The following is a 22737-nucleotide window of genomic DNA, read 5'->3' as shown; positions in this document are numbered from 1 at the left end:
CAGATATAAATAAGAGATGCACTATTCTACGCTTGTGTGTATTTTTCCCCCCACAGGGCATCTGGTGGAGACATCATCAAATAATTATATTATTAACACTAGACCTGCAGCCTTTTCTGAGAACACATAGGTGTGAGATGTGAATACACCCTGGATGGGATGCCAGTCTAATGCAGGGCACTACATACACACTTAAGAGCAATTTAGTGAAGCCAATCCACAAAGCGACATGTTTTAATAAGGTGAAAGAAAACCAGAGCACCCAGAGAAAATCCACCCAGACACAAACATGCAAACAAACACTAACCTGAGCACAGGATCAGATCATGGACCCTGGAGTTGTTTAATTAAGTACATTGGTTAACTAACTTTATTTCAAGCAAAATGAATGCAAATTCAAACAATCAATTTATAATCGAATTAAACAAATGAAGTCATTAGAAAACCTTGCCTCAGCTAAACTGTTATTAACTCTGATGGCATAATATCGATTTTATAATATTTTGCATAGGGCGTCATCCCAGTTACACATAGCATTACGATGCTGTGTGTAGGACAACATGCACTATTGTTGCTTTGTACCTGGAAGTGTATTTGCTCTAACTAAGTTGCATGATATAAAACAGCAAAAACAAAAAACTTAATAAGGAAACAGTACACATTGTTCAGATACAATTTTTGGAATAAAAAACATGAACATGTTTATCTAAAATAATCATATACTTACACAGTCTTACAGTACCAGCACTGTGCACATTGCCAGTGTTGTGCTCAGAATGATTCACAGTCCAAATGATATCTTAGTGACGTGAATACTCAGAATTCGTTCTCTGCATTTAACCCATCCAAAGTGCACACAGTAAACACACACACCGTGAACACACACCCAGAGCAGTGGGCGTTCATGCTGCAGCGCCCGAGAGCAGTTGGGGGCACCTCAGTCGTGGTATTGCCGGCCGGAGACTCAAACCCACAACCTTAGGGTTAGGAGCCAAACTCTCTAACCATTAGGCCATGAGTTCCCCACATCTATGCACTGGTGGTCCAGTCCTTTGAGGGTTAGGAACCTTACTCAAGAGCTCAGCTGTGCCAGCAGGGACTTGGATTTCTAAGAACATTTAGGTGTTTATAATGAACTGGATGATAAAACGTTATTTGTATAGTCTTAGCCTGAAGGGCAGGGCACATTTTGCTAAATTATTGAGTGCTGTGTTTATTTCTTACATGAAATAATCAGTCAGTACAGAAATATGAAATAAGGTCGTGTTGAATGCAATGGAAGTAACTACAACTGTTGTGTTCTTCAGAGGATGGTGATGAATCCAATGTGGCTCTTTATTTTGGTATTTTGGGGAATTCAAGTCCCTTGGCAACAACTTTCAGGTTGACTGAAGTTTGAGTGAAATTTATATCTAAATGATCATTTGATATATATTTATATCATGAAGAACACATACGCACGTAAACACAATGATAAACAAAGATAAGCAACTGTTTACGGTTGTGTTCTTGTGTATCCAGGCAATGTTTTGCCTCACTGGTTGCTTGGATTTGTTGTTTTTTTTTTTTCCCTGCTCTGTCGTCATTACCGGTGACTCCTTCCTCTTAAAGTGGCGTAATTTACTCCGTAGTTTCGGATTTTAAATAAAATACGAGTGCGCTTTTTATTAGGAAGTACAGTGATATGCTTCATATTTCATGTTGTTGTGATTCTTCAGACATGTTTAGGAATGTAATTTCTTTTCTTACGCCATACTTTAAGTTTTCCACCTTAAAACACACGCTGACATTGCAGCAGTTGCAGGTTTTTCTCCGCCCACTGTAGTAGCGGCGTTGTTTTCCCACCAATATTCAGGCAAACTCCGCCCCTTGCGCTGAACTCTTTCACCCAGGTTTATCGGAATACGGGTTGGATTAAAAGTTTGATAGGTTGTATAGTAATCGGTCTTCCCTCAACCCAGGACCTTATAAATAGACTCAAATAAGCGCAAAGCAGTCACGTCGGAACAGGACCGGAATACCGGTGTCTACTGCTACTTCTTTAAAAGGACTATAACGGCTCTTAAACAGCTCATAGGTTTCGGAGGCTGAATTATAAAATCACGCATGTTTTTTTGGATATATAACTATATAGGCTATAAGATTGTGGATTAGTGCATATTACTAACACAGATCCCACCCAATACATGCCGAAACCGAGGGACCTTCAGGAATCGCGGAGATTTGAGGTTTTCGCCACTATAATCGGTAAGTTTAACATCTGGTGTTAACATCTGGACACACATCTGGACCCTGGTGTTATATTCACTCGTCTGAACTCGACACTGTGCTGAAAATCCTGATTACAGGATTATACATCAGGATTTCGAGTTTGTTGGGAAGAAAAATGGAATGGGATCCTGATCTGGTGATGTTAGTGCCAGGAAGATCCAAGATTAGGATAATTTGAGCTTGAGTTATTCAGGCGCTGGTACCAAACTGTACCACAATGGTACAGCAAGGGTTTACTGTCTATCTTTATTGTCTATCTTTTACCAACGAATGTGGCTTACTATTAAGCTACATGCTACATCAGGTGTCAATAATAATAATAATCATCATCATCATCATCATCATAACCTACACCAACAATGTTCGTATCTGTGACGTAAACACTCTATATGACGAAGGTGTGTGTAGTTTTTGTTTGTTCAGATTGTTTATCCGACCTCAATGCATGGATAGACGCTGTGACCACTGTATGTGGTTTATATTTAGTAGTGTGTGTGTGTGTGTGTGTGTGTGTGTGTGTGTGTGTGTGTGTGTGTGTGGTTATTAACAAAATATGGCTGAAGCCCCAAACACTTTATTTGCCTATACTGCATAGAGTAGCAAATAATAATGGCTTCCACGGCATTTGTAGTGCACTATATGTTTAATAGAAAGGTATTTGGGATTGAAAGCTGAATTATGTATGCCTTTACTCACCACTGGTAGGCGATCGAGTATCTATTTTGGTTTCGTAGAAACTCAGACACTAAAGGACCCCTATTTCTATATCTATGTAGTCATATATATATATGTGTGTGTCTGTGTTTCCCATCATAGCTGATATGACTGGAGCGCTGAGCATATCTATAACGTTGTATTAATAGAGTTGGACTGTTGTTTTATTTGGATCTAAATTATTATAGAAAGAATAGAAAGACGTAGAAAGAATTTTATGACGTAGAAAGTAATATGTAGAAGTGAAAGTTTTATATATATATATATATATATATATATATATATATATATATATATAGAGAGAGAGAGAGAGAGAGAGAGAGAGAGAGACTGACGTCATATACTAGTGACGTCAGCAGTCGTTTTGAGTTCTCTGCTTATCTACAACCTTCAGTTATAAATTAATAGGATGAATAATATGAACGATCATTGCAATATTTGTACCATAATTTATATAATTATTGGACAAACGATGGCTCTCGTTACAGGTGTAATATATATATGATATTAGCATATGCTAATGACTATACGACATTAGCATATGCTAATGTTCCAATCATAAAACAGCTAAAACTGAAACTACTCAGTTAACCTGTTACAACCAATAAGCAGTAGGGTGGGCTACATTTATTTTGGCACGATACCTTATGTTAATGCCTATGAATAGCACCGAAACGAGGTTGTGCCGGGTCTCTTTTTGTTTTCGCAGCAGTTTAACTGTTATGAATGGCTTTAGAAACGCAGAGTGGGCGGGAACTCGTGCGTTGCTAAGGAGATTAAGCCTCGCCCACTTTAGCCAGGATTCGTCTTCAATGAGTCAAAAAAAAGACGTTGGGCAGAGGAAGAGGGCGGGGCGTGTTGGGCACGTGGGTGTAGATTTCTCGTCACGATTGGTTGGGCCGGCTGACGTATTTCGTTAGGACCGCCTATGGTAGGTCGGTGTAACCGTAGCCCGGCGGTTCAGCACAGAGGACTACAGCGCAGAAAGCCGAGGCTCCGTCTGACGCGAGGAGCGGTCTGCAGGTGTCGAGGGTAATTTTATGGTTTTTACGTTTCGTCTGCAGAAAACTGTTCGGTCTGTATATCGACACAACAGTGGAATAAATAAACGCGTCTTGTGTGTGCAGGGATTTTTCCGTGTGTTTGAGTAGCACAACCGTTTAAATCCCCTCAGCGTCCCCTCTTTAAAGCGCCGGAGCCCCTCTCACGGACCTCACGTAGGATTTAACCGTTTCCACGTCCCAACACCTTTCTGGGAATATATTAGTGCTTGGTTTGTGTCGGGACTAAACAAATAATAAGGAAGAAAAGCAGTGGAAAAAGACCACGGAACCGACTGACCGCTTTCTGTTCTGCACGCGTCGCAGGCTCTCGAATGGACCCGCAGCCGAGCGCGCCCCCGATGAACCTGCACATCCACTCCACCACGGGCACGCGCTTTGAGCTCTGCCTCCCCGCAGAGGAGACCGTGGAGGGGCTCAAGAGGAGGCTGTCTCAGAGGCTCAAGGTGCCCAAAGAGAGACTTGCACTGCTTCACAAAGAGACGTGAGTATTGCTGATTCTGCCTAATAGTAATACCAGCAATAATAACCATCCTTAATCTAGTATGTCCGAGAGGTCAGTAGGTCAGCTGGGATCTTACATGTCATAGATTAGATTCTTCACATTATTCAGTTAATAATAATAACAATAATAACCTGTGCTTTTATAATTTTAGAATGTCCTGATTTTTTTTCTGGCAAAATGTTTAGCATTCTGTCGGATTAGTATAGCGGGAGCATCTCACCCTGACCATGTACTGGGACATGTATTGCATTAATGGAACTTATTGAATTGCTGCCATCTGAGAAAAGCCCCTTTTAATAGGTTTATGCTTATAATTTTAGTCATTTGAATGTACAACCAAGACAATGCAGGTGTCCTACAGAGACTCACAATATGTTAAATATTCGTCCATAATGTTGGGAATAAAAAGGAGGGAGGGTGATGTTAATTTCGGCGAGCTTCTCAGACCGCCTAACAATAACACAAAGGTGGTAGAATTGGGAGGGGAAAGAAAGAGAGCCTCTTTGTCACTTGCAAATGACCCCTAACAGTTGCATTGTTTTCACCTTGAATTGGGTCAATTTAACAGCCTCTATGGGTAATCACCACCAAATTACATCATTCTTTAAAACCAAGGCAGTGCTTTTGGCTTCGCCCTGGTTTAGGTGCCTCTGGCAAAGTCCTGTGTCCCTTTTGTTCAGCAAGAGGCAACATTTAGCACATGTATGTACGGGTGAATTAGCAATGTGGGTTTGCCCTTCTGCATTGCCTACTGATCAAGGCTGAGTTAGATGAATTGTGGTTAAAGTATCAACCATAACTTTCAAACCTCGTCATTGGTTTTATTTTGGTTTTGTAGCCATGAAGCATGACGGCAAATACTCAGCAAGAAACTGAATATATTTGAATGACTAACTTGTTGATAAACTTTCATCATAGTTTGACGGAGCTTTCTGTCATAAATTACATCCGATGTATCATTGTCCGGTAATGACATGAACTTTTATAATAGAGGTTTGTTTTATTTTCATGTTGTTCTAGTAAAATGAGTAAGCTAACGTGTGTCTGTGTACTTTCCAGGCGCCTGAGTTCAGGGAAGCTTCAGGACTTGGGCATTACAGATGGGAGCAAGTTAACTCTTGTTCCAACAGTTGAAGCAGGTCTAATGGTAAATGAGTGCTAGGCATTTTCACACCAATGTTTAATTTTGTGCAAATAAGTGCACATACAATGAATGACTCCTACTTGTGTTTCTTTTAAGTCTCAAGCATCAAGACCTGAGCAGTCAGTAATGCAGGCTTTGGAGAGTCTGACTGAAACACAGGTAAGCATTACATATGTATTTTATATGTGGTTGTTAATGTGTTTGCAATCCTAAATGGGAGTAATGGTGGGTTGCTTCTTTGTTGTCTAGCATGAGTCAGAAAGGTAGGGCTGAAGTAAAGGACGTTTTACTCTGCGACCTCCACATGCTTAGTATGCATATTTTAAGAAACACCCTTTAGTTTCCTGGCAACATAGCAGTGCTAAGACAAGCCCAGACAGGCTCTATGTAGCACCCACTTGAGAAAGACTTGGATCTCTGTAACAGCCATATGCTTCAAAGGTCAATTTACTACATGGAAATCAGCATTTGTAGGCATTATTCTTTTATTATTTCTATATACAATACTGCAGAAATGCATTACTGCATTAGTTCAAAAATGCATTAGTGCATTTTAGGATTGTTTAGGGCTGGACTGTGTAGACATCCTGTTTGACATGTAGACATCATTGTGTTGAGCAAATGATTGGCAGTTTGTCACGTGCGCTGTAATACAGTCTGACTTCAGCGGGCTTTTAATATTTTCTCTGAAGATCCTAGCTTTACCAAAATGAAGAGCTGATGTTAGATAGTAGTGTTGTGAGAGCATCAAATTTATCAGTAAAAGGAGGAACAGGGAGGTGTATGTTGGGGTTTGACTAGCGACTGCACCATTCCTTTCATGCTGCACACCTTCTCATAGCAGCTACGGCTGTTTCTTATGCCCATGCAAAGCAGCTGTGCTCCAGCCCTTCAATAAAGTGGCACAAGCCTCGTGGATATATTCGCCATTGATAAAAAATGTTTTTTTATCGTAATAATTAATTACACCATTATTTTTTTTTAGAAAAGCCAGATATATAGTCGTTGCATACACTTTTTATGACTGCATGAATGTAAGCATCTGGTGCAAATAGTGTCTGACTAAAAGAAAAACAACCACCAGGACACTTTTGGTCACCTAATTTCAGTTCAAAGCAGCATTCAGTTTCACAATGCAGTCCTGGATTAAATATATGGTGTGTGCGTGCGTGCGCGCACATAATCAGATCAGGTTATGTGCTTGGAAACGTGCTTACAGTTAGAGATACAGTAGACAGGGTTGCCTTACAGTGTCAGGATTCCAAGGCTTTCAGCCACAGAACACTAAGGCAGCTTCCTGAGAATGATCTATATTTGCATTCCATGTAATCAGATAGTATACTTTATGGAAAAGGAAGACTGCCAATTATTGGAATAGTCCTTTCCCTTGTTACTCCAGCCCTGTAATTTGAGGTTGTGGCGGTTTTTCATGTCTCATTGACATTTTGAGGTTTTCTCCGCTCTAACCAGTGTTAAATAGAAGGAAAAGGGAATCTGGACTAAGATATGCAGTACATCATTTTAAATGAATTCAGTCTAGCACTTCCATGGATAAAACCAAAAGACAAAATGGTTTTATCAAGATATCTGATTTAATATGGTTGACATTAGGTGTCACAGACCCTCTGCTGAAATAATGATCATCCTGCCCATGTCCTTTATTCTCAGAGCAGATTTCCAATCATAAACCGCTATCAGAGCCATCATTCAGAGCATCTCCAGAAGAAACCAGAACATTCACCATTGTGTCTGAATGTGATCAGATGCAAATAGTAATGTTTTACAATATGGCAGGTCACCCTTACTGTCCCCATTCTCGTCAATCCCACCAAGCCTTATCCCTGGGCTGAAACAGGGAAGGGTCACCAAAGACGAATAAGCACAGGCTGAGAAATGGCTTCTCTAAACCATCACATGGTACCTAGTGGAGTTCATATGAAATTACCACAAAGGACAGCGGTGACTCAGAACACTGCATGTTGGCTAGAGATAAAAATAGAGAGCTGGACACAAAGGCTTCTTGCAACACAGTCTTCTTCGGTTGTATTGAGATTAAAATTACAGAAATATTACCAAAAATGTGAACATTTACATTGTGTAGTATATAGAATGACTCGTTAAATTGGTTTGCACACCATGCTTTTAATTCAAAGAATTTGACTGGCATCGTCATTCTTTTAAATCATCGGTAATATACTGGAATTGAAAAAAAGAATTCAAAATCGTCTTGTCATTTGGATGGAAAAAAATTAGCTAGGAAATACAGCCGTGCCTCACTATTCTAGATGTCAAATTAAAGTCTCTTTTAACAGAGTCTCTCACCCATCTTGAGCCAATTCCATCTGACTCAGAAGGTGTTGAGCCTTCACAGTGCATATTTCTGATCAGAAGGCAGAACACGGGGAGGGAGAAAGAGGGAAAGAGAGGACGCAGCAGGAGTACCACGCAAAGTCAAAGTGGATTGCTCCTTTGTAGCCCTTGAAAAACCTCAAAGCGATTTGATTGTTGGCTTCAGATGAGAGATAGAAACGAAAGGGGGATGAGAGAAGCTGTTGCAGGCAGCCCATCAGACATGCCACTCTGGATTTTGTAATCATTCAGCTGATCAAATCCAGCTGTCACCCCCTGTTTTGACCCAATTGCAAACCATAACACCACCACTACCACCTCCTCACCCAACCCCCCTCAGTGAGATCTTGAACAGGTCAGCATCCCCTCAGTCAGTCCTTTTGAAGGTGGCCTTTTTTTCAGCATTTTGATAATGCAAGCTATCGATTGCTTTACAGACCCTTGTTATTTCATCCTGAACCTCTGGGTATGTTTGTGTATCAAGAGAAATCTGGAGCAATCAAAACCTGCATGTCGATGCTAGACTTTAATAAGCTGTTATTGTACTTTCTTCCCCCACCTAGTCCTATGATGCTGTAACTTTGCATTTGACCCATCATTATATGGACCATAAAAATGGAGCCTCTGTTTTATATTTAAGCTCTAGTGTTGTGTGCTGTGTAAAAGATTACTCTCATACAACACTGCTAGCAGCTGAAATTGAGAAAGGGAGGAAAACGAAGGGTCCTAGTCTGGTTATCACTGAATATTTCATCAGCTCTCTCATCAGCATCTCGACTCTGCTGCCACCCTGCCCCCACCTCCTCAACTCGGTGCCTCTCCCCCATCCAGGCCACTTTCCTCTCTCCTTTTCTGTCCTTTCACTGCATAGCAACGTTGGCCCACTGCGGCACATAATGCCACTGAAATGTGATGAATGGTAGACAAAATATGGTAGCTCTAGTCTCTTAAATTTAAACTATGTTTCACGTAAGTGATTCACTGATTTGAATTAAATAGATTTGATCTTCATTGTATCCAGACTAAAGTCCAACGAGGGCTAGAGACAGGATTGGTGCTCAGTTTAAAGGTCAAATGACTTCAAAGATTCTTGAGAATATGTCATTATAGCCTGATAAGAAATCTGATCAGGAACACAAAAGTTAATTGTCCTTTAAAACAAAGAGGTATGTTTGAACAGAAATGAGATCATTTTGAGTATATAACCCTTTTCAGCTGAAAGGTTTGTTCTGTGTTGGGTCATATGTTCTCATCGTGCGTGTGTGTGTGCGTGTGTGCGTGTGTGTGTGTGTGTGTGTATATATGTGTGTATATATATATATATATATATATATATATATATATATATATATATATATATATATATATATATATATATATAATGGAGGATGACTGTGACATGGTAGCTGACTAAGGTTATTTTAAAATGGTTATTGCACACTCTCCATAATAGCCTTCTAATATGTTTTAGTTCCTTTTTTCCATTCCTTGGTGTCTACTCTTCATGTGGAAAAAAACATCTGTGTTCTTTGGTGGTTTTAATATCTGGGTACATAACAGTTAAAAAAAAACAAACTAAAACAATTGCTCCACTGTGAACATTTGTTGTTAATGTAAGAGAAGCATGTGGTAGGTGAGGTACTGACAGTCTATTTGTGTTGTGCTAAATGTCTGTGCCATCTGTAGCTTGTACTCACCTCTTAGGACCACTTTTGCTAGTTGCTCTCTTAGTGCACTCTCTTATTATGTGGGTAGCGTTGATAGCTGGCATATGAGTCAGTGAGACTCTTTGGCTCTTTCAGGACTGATCTGTAAGGTGATGTGGAGTCTGGCAGTCCAACTTGCAGACAAACAGTCCCAAAACATGCAGCTCCTTGTGGGTTTTGCACCACAGCCTCCATGATGTAGTCACAAGGTTGAAGTGGAGGCCCTATGCCTCTCACCGGATAAGCTGTTATTCACACAGCTATTGCAGGGGCTTCTTTAAAGTGCCTGAACTGTGTAGGTTGATGCAAGTTACGATTACTGTTTGCCTGTCAGCTGTCAATCAGTGCACGCGCACTCCCTACCCACCACCCAAGGTGACTCATTAATGACCTTTGCATGGAGTTTCCCACATATTTCAAGCTTCAAAGTTATACACACTAATGTGCAAAATATTAGTCATTTCAAGTAATGAAGCTTTAGTAATTATGTAGATATAATCATATACTGCAGTTCCAGATTTGTAGGCATTGATGAATGACAATGAGCTTTGGAAAGGTCCAGAAAAGGGTCGTTTGGCTGTCATGTGTGTATTGTTGATGGAAAAACAGTACGACAAAACCGGCGAGGGAGGAACTCGATGGTGGGGAGACCCCGGTGAAAATTAAGGTTAACAGCAGGTCAACCAAAACAAGCCTAATGGAAAGATTTTTATACAATTTGTGCAAGGCTGTAGTTTATCTAAAAACATCATGTTCTTTTTGATGTAAACACTGTTTATATATCCCAAAATTAAATGGTTGTTTATTTGTCTGTAACATTTTTTCTGATATTGTGAGTTCTGAGTTTTTTTCTTTTTTGCAGTGCAAACCAGGATTAATGAACCATCTGGCTGTAATCTCTAAAGAGCAGAATCCCAGGGTCCTTTTAATAAAGCTGTAGTTTGCTGTTATAGGTCTTTTTTAAAATACTGCCTAATAGGAATTCAAATAATTAAGAGAAAGAAATTCTAGTATAATATAATAATATATAATAATATAAATAATAATAATATAAATACCCAAACCATTTAACTTGTAAGCGGCAGCGGTTACAGAGGCATTTTACGTTTTTAAGATGGGACCATAGGGAGGTTAGACGAATACATAAAGAGCCACGTCCAGACAAGCCCAGTGTATTCCTCTTCCAGATTTGTAGGGGTCAATGCCCCCAGGCTTGGATCTGTTTTCCTTTCTGGGCACTCCTCAAATGGGCAAGGTTTCCACTTCCACTCTGAGCCCTCAAACAATTGTCCATTATGTGGCTGCTAGGCAAGTGGGTCTGCATCCTGTTTCTGTGGTGGAATTTTAAGGCCCAAGGCCAGACAGAAGTTGGTCCTTTGTGGGTATATTGAATGGTAGAGTTCAGCAATGAGGGAGTGTTTGTGTGTGTGTCAGAGTGCATGAACTTTAATATAATTGCAGTTTATTGCCTTAAACAATGTGTGCAATTTTGCTTTCATTGAGCCTTTTTGCCAAAATCACTTGGCCTGAGTGTACATTGGGACATTCCTAAATCCTCCCTTTTCTCCCCCCCTACTCATTTCCTGCTTATAGGTCAGTGACTTCCTGTCTGGTCGCTCTCCTCTGACTCTGGCCCTGCGTGTGGGTGATCACATGATGTTTGTCCAGCTGCAGTTGGCAGCACAGCATTCGGGCAACCAGCAGTCGCAACATCGGCATCTAGTCACACGTAGTAGCTCTGATGGCACAACAGGACATTCAGCAGGCGCTGCAGCTATTACTGGCGCTCAGAGCCGACTATCTCTCAATCCTCACCAACACACACACACACACCATTCACAAACACTTCCACCGAGCCCTGTAAGCCCTACACCATTTCCTTCTTCCCCATCTGGCCACTCTATGCCCCCTATGTATCCCGCCTCAACGTCCAGGCACTGCAGTACCACACCCCGCACATCGCATCTCCCAGAAGGCATCTTCCGTTCACAGCAACCCTTGTTGGCTTGTCAAAGCGCTGCTAGCAGCTCTAGCTCTACTGGCCCCTGTCCAGAGGTGAGTCAATCCATCCAAATCCTAATATGGATTATTAACTTAACCTACCAGCAGAATTTCGACTATTTACCCATGTGCTCTGTAGGGAAACTGCACCACAAAGGCTACAGGCAACTGCAGCACACCGTCTCGTTCCCGTAAACCAGGTGCTATTATTGAAAGCTTCGTCAACCATGCTCCTGGAGTCTTCTCTGGAACATTTTCAGGTACACAACCCTCACAACAGTTGCTGTAGTAGCTTTTTCTTTTTTCATTTTAGCACTTAACCTTTTTCTTTCCCCCTGCCTCTGTAGGCACTTTGCACCCAAACTGCCAGGATAGCAGTGGGCGTCCGCGGCGTGACATCAGCACCATTTTGCAGATCTTGAATGACCTCCTGAGTGCCACACGCCATTACCAGGGCATGCCTGCCTCTCTCACACAGCTCCGTTACCAGACACAGTGTGGCGGTGTGGCATCTCCGATGCCCTCGCCACCACCTTCACCTCCATCCACAGCCGAGATTGCCAGCATATCCTCTAAAGCTACCTCTGTGCCATCTGTGAGCCAGGCACCTCTCCACCCACTGGTGCAGTGCCAGAGCCAAGTTCGAATGTGCAAACCTCCCGGTGAGTAACATCACCTTAACATTGTATATGTTCCTTTTTTTGTCACTTGGAATAAACTGATGAGAAATGGAGTGTGGAACTGTTTAATGAAACCGAGCGTGATACTGAAACATAGTGTTGGTGGTGCTGTAGAAAATGGAGAAGTAGTAAGGGAGTAGAGTGAGGTGAAGACTGTGCTGTCTAGGGATTCCACTGCCTTTCTCAGCAGGCTTGTTCTGTCAGGCATCAGTGGTTGCATTCTGGCAGTAGCAGCACGTCTGGCTTTGTCTCTGTGTGCCGGTGGTGTCAGCTTTCCTCTTGGAGAAAATGAATGGGGGAGGGTGGTTGAGGGAGATAGTCAGCTAAGATAGATTTCACTGTCGTGTGTCAGGTAGATAGAAGGGGCCGAGCTTTTGGATGAAGAAATGGTCTACATTAATGATAGCCTGTTTTGCATAACACTGTGCCGACTGTATACCATTATCAGCTAAATTCTATGATTTTTTGCAACGAAACTCTTTTGGAGGGGGTTGTGAGTCTTCACTTCCGCTAAGATAATACAGAGCTTATCTGTGTGTGCTCTGTGCACTCACCCCCTGCTTCCATCATCAGCCTTTCTTTGTTCCACTCCCACATTTCCAGTCAATGGGCCTTCCTACTGTTTCCACTCTGGCAGGCCAAGCACTTGGGCTCCATCTGTAAAAACCATCCATGCACTGCGAGCCAGGCCTCCTCAATGACGCCTTGTTTTTTCTTTTTGGCCTTTAAATAGAGAGATTTATACAAGAAACATGAGCTCTGAGAGAATGCTTATTGTATTCAGTGGTCGGTAGGAGGGGGGAATGTACCAAGGGCCCATTCATAAAAATCGTTTATATCCGGGCAGCGAATGCCTACCAACTAATTGGTGCTTCCTGCATGCTTCAGTACAGTGCTGCCAACTGTCTGTTTATTAATTATTGTTATCTTTGTCTTAGGAGAGACACAGAAAACAGGTGCTTTTAGCACCTCTTAACCGACATGCTTTTAAACCTATAACCAAGTCTACATAGACATGTGCTTCTATTAGATAATAGGAATAGCTTTGTGGGGACACCTCAGTTTGTTCAATGGCTTCTGGATAAATCTGTCTCTTGATTCTGTGTAGCTACTTCTTCTTAGTCTGTGTATCAATAAAAAAGCAACATATATCCCTACCACCCCCATCCTCTGAGCCTAGATTCGATCTTTGAGTATGCTTGCCATGAAGGGGCCTTCAAAGGGGGTTAAAGTAGATACTGAACCCCAGGAGGGGGAAGGTTACCCATGGAGAGAGCTTTTTCGAATGGTGACTGAAGTCCTTGGCTCAGTGGGGTCACTGTGCTCCCTGCCCAGCATAGGCCTTCCCTTCTTTTTCACTAGTGTACCTAAATAGCTCAACAGATCAACTGGTCTCTCCCATTCAAGTGGCATAGAAATGGAGGATGGAAAAGAAAGTAGAAAAAATAACTGAAGAAATAAACAGTCAAAGGACAAAAGAACCGAAAGAGTGAAAGCTTGACGATTAACACAACAATTTAGCCCCTATATTCCTTGGCTGCGAAGTTCAACAGAGGGATTAAAAGGGGGATCAAATTGAGTCTGAAAAAGCGTAGAGAGTGCAGGGGGTTGGGGAGGAATGCTTTCTTCTCCCCTCCCTATCTGTCAGCTCAGGTTAGTTTAGTTTGTGATTGGGAAGGCTGGGTGGAGTTGCTCTTCAGAGAAAAAGTGAGAGAGTGCAAAACAGAGGGAAAATAGGGCGGGGACCACTCAAATTCCTCAAGTCACTCCTTTAATCCACCCAAAAGCAAATGCTGCCGGCTCCTGTGTACATTCCAGAGCACGTGAAATGTCACAATCTCGGCTCTCTTTGTCCTCAGCCTTCCCTTGTTTAAACAGAGCTGTGGCTTGTCTCTCCCAGTGACTGGCTTGCCACTTTTGCAGATCTCTTTCTGCTCCATCGAGTGCCCCAGGCCTCTTTCTCGGTCACTATGGAGCTCTGACCTACCCGCCACTCAATAATTCATTCCCTGGTGCAGCTCTGCCAATGGTAAGTGTATAAGAAGCCCCCCAGGCTGCCTTTTTGCTGCTGTGAGGCTGTAACTGAGCTCGACTGTTGGGCAGGGTTGTATAGAACCGCTGTGTAATGCCCTTTATTGCTCCCGATATGCAAATAACAGTTATTTTAGATGCTGGCTCCCTGTGGGGTCGTTGATGGCATCACATCCAAGAGGGGACGAAGATGGAGGGGCTGCCTGCTCCCCTGGTTAACGCTCCAGATGGTCGAGCACAATGGCCATCCTCTCCAGTGTAGCCCGTCTGAGCTTGTGTTCACCCTGAAGCAGAGCTGGCTAGTCTCCCAGCTCTCTAGAAACATGCTGCAGCTGGAAAATTGAACAACAGCACCCTCTGATTCTGGAATACAGCTGGGTATAGCAATTAATAGGACATGAGTATGTGCATAGTCTATAGGATTTTTTATTTGAGTCAAGAAACAAAGATGTCAGTTCTCATTTGCCTACCCCTGATTTGCTCCTGCGTAACTCAGAAATCCCAACAAGACCCAATAATGTTCAGGTTTCATATTTTTTGATCTCTGTTCCCTGATCACACTAGCCAATCTGCAAGCTCATATAAATATCAGAGGGCAGTTTAGTGCATTCAGCTGGTCTTTAATGTTGCATGAGCCGCAGTTAAAAATGTTTAGTTGTTGGCTCCATGTCATAGAAGAGTAAAAGATTAGCTAGTGGGAATTAACAATACTACACTGGATTAAAACAGATGTATGTACCATTTAAAAAATATGCATTATAATGACATGCCATCAGATCATCTAGTTGGTGAAACAGCATTTTGCACAGGTACTGCTAAGGAATCTCCTCTTGATGGAACCTGTAGCATTCAGCTTCAATTGTATAAAGGTTTTTGTAAGAATAGAAAAAAAACCCGACAATGCATTACAATGCATTGATTACTGGGCCTGCTCAATTATTGTAGTATGGACTACTTCACAAGGCAAGGCTCACAACAACCCCTTAATTCTTCCATAACTGACCAAATGCCCACAACACTAGGCCAGTTGCTTCACTGATCTCTTTCTCTTTACCCCCACCCCCTTCTTTCTCACTCACACACACACACTCGCTCTGTTCGTGTGTGTGTTTCTCACTTTCTCCTTCTCTACCCTCCCCCTTCCTTCTCTTTCCATTTTCATTCTCCCCTTACATCTGCATGTGGGCCTGGGATAAATCCTCCTCCCTCAATACAGCGATCAATACATTCTCATGCATCAGCCTCTTTTCCCAGATACACAAAGCAAAAGTCTGTTCTTTTTTAAAAATGCTGTACTGCTTTTTAAGAAAAACAATGTTGTCACACTGCTTAGAAAAAAAGCAAAAATATTCCAAGAGGCTGGAAAATATTGCATCTAAAATCCACAGAATTTCTGTCCCTCAGATACCCCTGTTCTGGGGGAGGGTTGTGGGTGTAAGTGGGGGTTGGGAATGGAGAAGAAGGCCAGGTGTATATGTCATGTTTGGGCTGAACAGCTGCACAACATGAAGGTTGTACTGTTTTGTCCTCTCGTCCTCCCCTCTTCTGCAGGATTTGGGCCGCAAACCCTTGGGTGCATTGCATGTGATTGAGGACACTGCAGCATGCATTTCACATGGAAACAACACAGCTTCAGCTTAGGGGTTCATGGGAGGGGGCTAGCATGGGAGGGTGAGCATGGAGAAGATGGAATTCTGTTTACTCAGGCTCTTGTCTCCCTCATCAGTGTCCTCCTCTGTTCACTCCTGATTGCTAAAGGCAAAAGAAATCTCCATTCCTTTTCTGCCCCAAGTCCCAAGTGCACGTATGCATGCAATATGCCGGGTCCTCCGTAAAGGAAGGAGCTTTAAAAGCATGAACCACTGAAGGAAAGAGGGCATTTTCACTGCACTCTCCTGCCTTTGTTCTCAATGTATCCCTGCTTTTACTCCCAGCCCCCACCCCTGACGCCTGGCCTTTCTCCCTGAGGCTCTCGCTTCATCTCTCCCTCTCTGCACTCATGTCAGGAAGCACTGCAGGATGGCTCCCAGCCACAGCCTAATAATAACCCCCACTGCCATAAACAGAGACTAGAGACCCCCAACAGGCCACTGCTTTCAGCACGCAAGCATGCCGAGGGCATGTTAGCAAGCGAACAAGCATGCAGGTTAAGTCCATCTTCTTTTCACATTTCCCTAAGCGAGCAGCCATATGTTTGTGCCAGGTTCTTGCCTTTCAGGAGGGCATCAGTGCCTCTATTGGCCATATGTGTGGAAACGATGCTGAATCTTATAAAGGAAAAACCAAAAAAGCTTGGCATGGTTTCCTCGTGTCCTTTGATTTCATTGTATATGCAGCATATTGCATGTTTAATGTCGTGGTCAATTCTGCTATTGAGCTTCTACATTGTGTTTTCCCCCCTTTTAACTCAAGCACATGCAAAAGTATATAAGCTTTTTCCCCCCATCCCTTTTACCCTGTGCTCATCAGAACTATGAAGGTGAGGGTTGCTGCCCTACATTTGTATATTCGTGTGTGTGTGTGTGTGTGTGTGTGTGTGTGTGTGTGTGAATATGCAGTCTTTGTTTATATCTTGAATGAATAAATGAATATCAATTCACCAGACAAGGCAGGTGATTTTTTTAGTAATATTCCCACCACACTAAGACAAAGAACAGAAAGTCTCCTTTCATTTTAATACTGGCTAGAGAAACAGATGGATTTGGGCAGCAACGCTTCCCCATTCCACAGAGGTATAATGCCAGAATGTGGGCCTCCCTGTAGTCCCCCTGTTTTTCTAAAAGCAGATGGGGGGTGTCTCTTTACTCAGGGGGAGTTTGGGCGAGTGATCACTCGTTCAATGAGCTTAGGCTAGGAAAAGGAAGGGGGGACTGGTCTACTTCGCTTACAATTTCCATTCGCTTGCATTTTCTATTGAAAGCCAATAGCCGTGTCCTCGCCTGGAGATGGATTGCCGCACTAGAGCTAAGGTTTAATCAATAGGTCTTTTTAATTTGCCATCGATCCATGTTAAAAGCTACTGCTGCTGCTGCTGGTGTGTGTGTATGTGTGGAGTACCCAATGAAAGATGGTCTGTGCTTTGGGTTATTGACATTCTAGCCTGTTATTTCATTATTTAATTCTGGAAGAGATCCTAATGGAGCTAGCTAATAGATTGTGGTTGCTTTTTCCCTTCCATCCTTCTGAATATATTTATAAATGAAATTAAAGCTGAGCAGGATAGTGCGGTCTGACGCTTGTAGCAGCAAAAACCCCAGGGTTTTCTGTACCAACAAGAAAAATGCATTTAGAGAAGCTCCAGTGATGGGAGCTGATAAGCAATAGAATATATTTGCATGCGAATGAAACACTGGTGAAACTTTTTTTCCCTGGTGACTTTTATTGGATCTGCTGCTCAGTTTTGTCCTTGGAAACATCAAGGTCATGTTCTTCTGAACGTTGAGCGATAAGAGTGTCAGAAAAGCCACGCACTTAAACTCTTTGCTGATAGAAGATACTGCAGGCTAATGCAAGTTTGTGCATTAGAGTCTTAAACAGATTGTTTGTCTTTCTAAGAACATTAGCCTAATCACTCAAGCTGGATTCTGCTTATATTGAGCTAGTTATACATGTATTCAGTGAGCTGAAGCTTCACTCCCTAAACCGTGAACAGTCACACGACGAGTTTTACTCCATATCAGAGTTCTAACAAAAATTACAATGCAATGCTTCTTGTAGTTGGAACCTGGCTCTAATTTCTTCTCTGTTCCCTCTGCAGGTGACAGACTTAGGCAGACAGAGAACCGAGCAACACGCTGTAAGGTGGAGCGACTGCAGCTGCTTATGCAGCAGAAGCGTCTAAGGCGGAAGGCTCGGAGGGACTCTCGTGCTCCCTACCAGTGGCTCCCCAACCGTAAGGCTGGACGCAGCAACAGCAACAGCAGCATGTCTAGCGAAGGCTCACTCGACCTGGACTTTGACGACTCTGTATGGAAACCTGACGTCAAGGCCGACATGAAGTCTGAGTTCATCATGGCCTGAAACATCCATGTCTTAACCGAGAAGCTGCGGTGGAGTTAGCTTTTATGTACAGGAACAGGAATAATATGAGACTGTAAGGCTGGTGTTGACTGAGGAAAAACCCCAAAAGCATCATACGCTTCCCTTTAAACAGACTTGTTTCACAAAGGAAGTTAACTGACCTTTACCATGTATCCCTGTCAGTCTATGATTACAAAAATGGACTGAAAAACCTGACACAAGAAGTAAAAGCAAGAAAGGAGCATAGCAGACTACAATGGTATAGGGTATTTTCATTTTCTATCTCCTTTCCCCAGGAGAACACAGGGATGGAAATCCATCCAGGGCAAATGCAGCTATCACAAAAAAGAAAACCTATCAAGAAACCCCATGTTTTTTTTCTGTTCTTTCTTTCTTTCTTTTTTTTTTTTCCCACAGGGGCATTCACAATTTACGAGCCATGAAGCAGATCTTGAATGGGGATGATTTTTTGTTTATGCTTTTATTACTATTAATCAATTTACTGTTTTGAAACAAATATGTAGCATTACCCACATAGCATTCAGGTTTCTAATCTTACGGATGAGGAGGTTTTATTTCAGATATCTTTTGATTTTGAAATGGTACAGCTTGGTGTAGTGACAGGTTTAAAGAGCAAAACACAAATTGTAAAGACAGCCAGATTTCATCTTCAAAAAAGTTCAGTCGAATTTGACATATTTACCTGACATATAGGCTATTTACCTAAGCAGCCAGAGTTACTTTTCCAGTGCATTTACCACAAAAGTGTCCAGAAAAATTGTCTCTCTGTACTCGTGAGAAAATTAACATATCCTTAAAGCTTTTGAGCCCATCCTTCCACATGAGAAGTCTCCTGTCTTGTCTATGTGATGGTAGTCTCTTGAGAAAACCTTTTGCAAATTGCTCTTAAGTGATGGCCTACTTAAATTACCCTTGTTTAAGCCCCTCATTCTGTCTTGTTAGATGGAGAAAGAGGAGAACAATAGGCCTACAGCTGCCATCTTCCCCTGCTCAATAGTGCCTCATGGGTAGATGCACTAACATCCAATTAGGCCTTCCACAGACCCACAAGTCTGCTGCAACACAGGTCTTTACTTTGCATGCAATTGTGTGAATTAGGCTAATTTCATTATTATTTTTTTTTTTTTGTAAAAAAAAAATATATATCTATATATATATATAATGCAGGAACACAGGTGCTTAAAAAGAAAAATGCATGAATGAATTTGTATTTAAAAAAAAGGAATTTGCTTGGGATTTGCTTAAAAGAAATGGCGTTACATATCAGTGACGAACCAAACCCCAGGACAGGACTCTTTTGGTTGTTTCACATTGTTCATGGATCATTCCCGGACTGATGAGCTTGGAGCAAATGAACATTTTTAGCAACCCAGCAAAAATGAGCCTCTAAACAGGAGCCACAATGATGTTGGACCAGCATCTACTCCTACTGACTCGAGACTATAGTCAAAAATTAAAAAAAAAAAAGTGAAAAGAAGACCACGATTGCACTCACTGAGTTTGCAATGAGATTACCTGCCTGAATTGAACCTAGTCTTTTTTTTTTTTTTTTCCCTTTTTTTTTCAAGTGGCCTTAACTTTCACAGACATACACTTAGGGACTAGGGGATTAGATGGGGATTTTTTTTTTTTTTTTTTGCTGTTGTTGCTGTCTTTTTTTGTGTGTGTATGTGCATTTTTGTCAAAACATAATTTCCTCCAGTTATTTGGGCAACTCTCATTTCTTGAAGGTGGAGGCTCTAATATGTAAAGGCTTCTGTGCCTTAAAAATTGCCCTTTGGTAAAGGAGGGGGGAGAAAGCAGGTCCGTCGGCAATGAAATCATGAGCTCTGGTTGAATTATTGGTATATATATATTTTTTTTTTTTCTTCCTCAAAAGTTCAGCACTACCTGGAAGTAATGGCAATGGCTTAGTGTGCTCCATTCTTTGTTGTAAAAATCAAGTCCTTTTAAGCCCTAATCTGTCCTACCACCAAGAAGCTAAAAAGCAACAAATTTGCAAATTTATAAATGAAAGGAAAAGAAAAAAAAACTCTCAAAAAATAGTAATAATAAGGAAGGTGCAGCTGTAGTGCTGCAGCAACAAAGTGCCCTGACTCCTAATGGATGTGTCCTTTAAGGACAAGTTACTACATGCACTTCCTTCCTCCTCACTTCATAGGACAAAATGTCCCATCCAAAAGCATTTTAATTTCCATATCTTTATCAAATATACTCTGTGTGTGCCTCATGTGAAATGACGAAAAAAAGAAGAAAAAAAAATTGAGTTAGGCTTGAGAGTGGGCTGTTAAAGGGGACTGGACTGGGGAGGGGGGCATTTCTAAACCGTTTGTTGAAGTTCACATCATTTGAGTTGCCTGTTCTTTCTTGTAGCCAACAATTAAAGATAACAAGAGTCAAAAATACAATGTTCTAGCTATAGGCCGGTGTAGCACATGTGTGACTGTATTAATTTATAAAAACCAAAATGGTAACTGTGAATTATGTATTTCTTTGTGCAGTTTTTTTAAGTGGGAGAAGGCGAAACAGGGCATGTGCCCTGATTTGTTTTTGTGGAATATAATGGAAATAATCAAGTTTAAAAACAACAACAAAAGAAAGTATCTAAATATATTTTTTTCTTAAGCAATACATTTCAGTGTGACTTGTGATAGGACATTTTCTTTTTTTAGGTAATAAATTGAAAGAAAGCACCTTTATGGTCTGTGTCTTTACTTGTCCGATTATATTGTGTTTAGAATGTAAAATAGTGTCCAGATGAATCCCAAGCTTAAGTTAGGCAGGTTAGTCAAGCTCATCATCAAGCAAAAGCCATATTACGGAAGAGTAAGTGCAAGGAGTTAGTATAGCAACAAGCATGGTTCAAGCTAAAGTATTTATTTGTTTATTTGTTTGTTTATTTATTTATATTGCTCGTTTAAGGAACGGATGTTTTTAGAATCCAGGTGCTATGCAGGAGATATGATTTTAAGCTCCATATAGAATGTATATATAACATCATATACATTTATATACATGTATAGGAGCTTGGATAAGTGTTTAAAAAAAAATAGAATTTCATGCTAAACCCTACCCATGACCCACTGCCCCCCATGCAAAAAGAAAGGAAACAGGTAATTAGAAACTGTCATTAGATATGTTTTGTTGAAGTCTTCTTCACCCTTACTACACTGCAATCATGTGAAATCATGACTATGATGTACAGATAACTCGGTTTACACTGGAAACTTTCTATTTCAGGCTGTCCTACATTTGTATCATACTATCTAGGTTTTTACTGACACCTAATTACCATAACACACTCACGAACCACTTTATATGGAACACCATATTAATACTGAGTTAGGACGCCGCTTTGCTCTCAGAATAGCCTCGATTCTTTGTGCAGTGGATTTCACAGTGTTAGAAACATTGCTTTGAGGTTCTGGTCTGTGTTCACACGATTGCATCACACTATTGCTGCAGATTTTTCAGGTGCACATGCTGTGTATCTCCCAGTCTACCACGTCCCGGTGGTGTTCTGTGGGATTCCGATTTGGTTACTGAGAGGAGGATCACATAACATACTGCCATATTCTTGGAATTATATCATACTGGAACCAGCCATTATATAAATGAGAAAAATCAGTTTCAGTGAGCCTATGCATACTGTAGATTCAGGTGCCTGTTCTTGACAGAAAGAAATGGACCTCATTGTGGTCTGAAGCTGTTGTAGTTCATCTGCCTTAAGGTTCTCAATATGTTGCACGAGGTTCAATTTTGAGATGCTTTTCTTCTCATCACCATATTATTATGAAATTGTTCTGATGATGTGTATTCTGTAAAAACTCTGTTAAGTACTCTCTCATTAGCCTTAATTGTCCATGGGTATATTAGATGGCAAGAAACTATTTCTTAGCTACTTTTCCAACCATTAGAGTAATACATTTGCACCTGCTTTAATGATATCGTTCACTGTTCTTGGAACTTCCGCATATCTTTTTTTCAGTCACAAATGGGCTAACACCAGCTTATTAGCACCATTAATAGTCAACCTTTTACATCTGTGGGCAAAACCAGGCTTCTGAGTATTTGCTGTGAAAGTATTGCACTATACACCCAACACTGCAATCAACACACGCAAGATCTGCTTAACAGGCAGGGTGAAAGGGCCATGCTCGTCAAGTTTCCAGTCATACTACGATTTCAGCTCAGCGAGTTTCCCAGAACAGACGGCCTGGTTCTGCCGCTTTGC

The 22737-nt window shown here is 41.5% G+C and overlaps 1 protein-coding gene across 3 annotated transcripts; it reads left to right on the top strand.

The window, feature by feature from the left end:
* Positions 1–1960: 1960 nt before the first annotated feature.
* On the top strand, positions 1961–21196 carry midn (midnolin). Of its 3 annotated transcripts, none has more exons than XM_027169791.2 (8): positions 1961–2247; positions 4353–4530; positions 5611–5698; positions 5792–5854; positions 11344–11805; positions 11891–12011; positions 12099–12413; positions 18220–21196. In XM_027169791.2, the coding sequence occupies exons 1-8, from the start codon at positions 2187–2189 to the stop codon at positions 18480–18482; spliced, it is 1551 nt and encodes a 516-aa protein (XP_027025592.1). In that variant the 5' UTR covers positions 1961–2186; the 3' UTR covers positions 18483–21196. The 3 variants fall into 3 exon arrangements, with proteins under 3 accessions (XP_027025592.1, XP_047664590.1, XP_027025593.1); XM_047808634.1 differs by lacking the exon at positions 1961–2247 and adding an exon at positions 3874–4017 and having other exon boundaries at positions 4113–4530; XM_027169792.2 differs by lacking the exon at positions 1961–2247 and adding an exon at positions 3881–4017.
* The last annotated feature ends 1541 nt before the right edge of the window (positions 21197–22737 follow it).

Source organism: Tachysurus fulvidraco, chromosome 2, assembly GCF_022655615.1.
Source record: "Tachysurus fulvidraco isolate hzauxx_2018 chromosome 2, HZAU_PFXX_2.0, whole genome shotgun sequence".
NCBI classification, from domain to species: Eukaryota; Metazoa; Chordata; class Actinopteri; order Siluriformes; family Bagridae; genus Tachysurus; species Tachysurus fulvidraco.
Note: the sequence above shows the minus strand (reverse complement) of the source record. Positions and strands in the feature narration are given on the sequence as shown.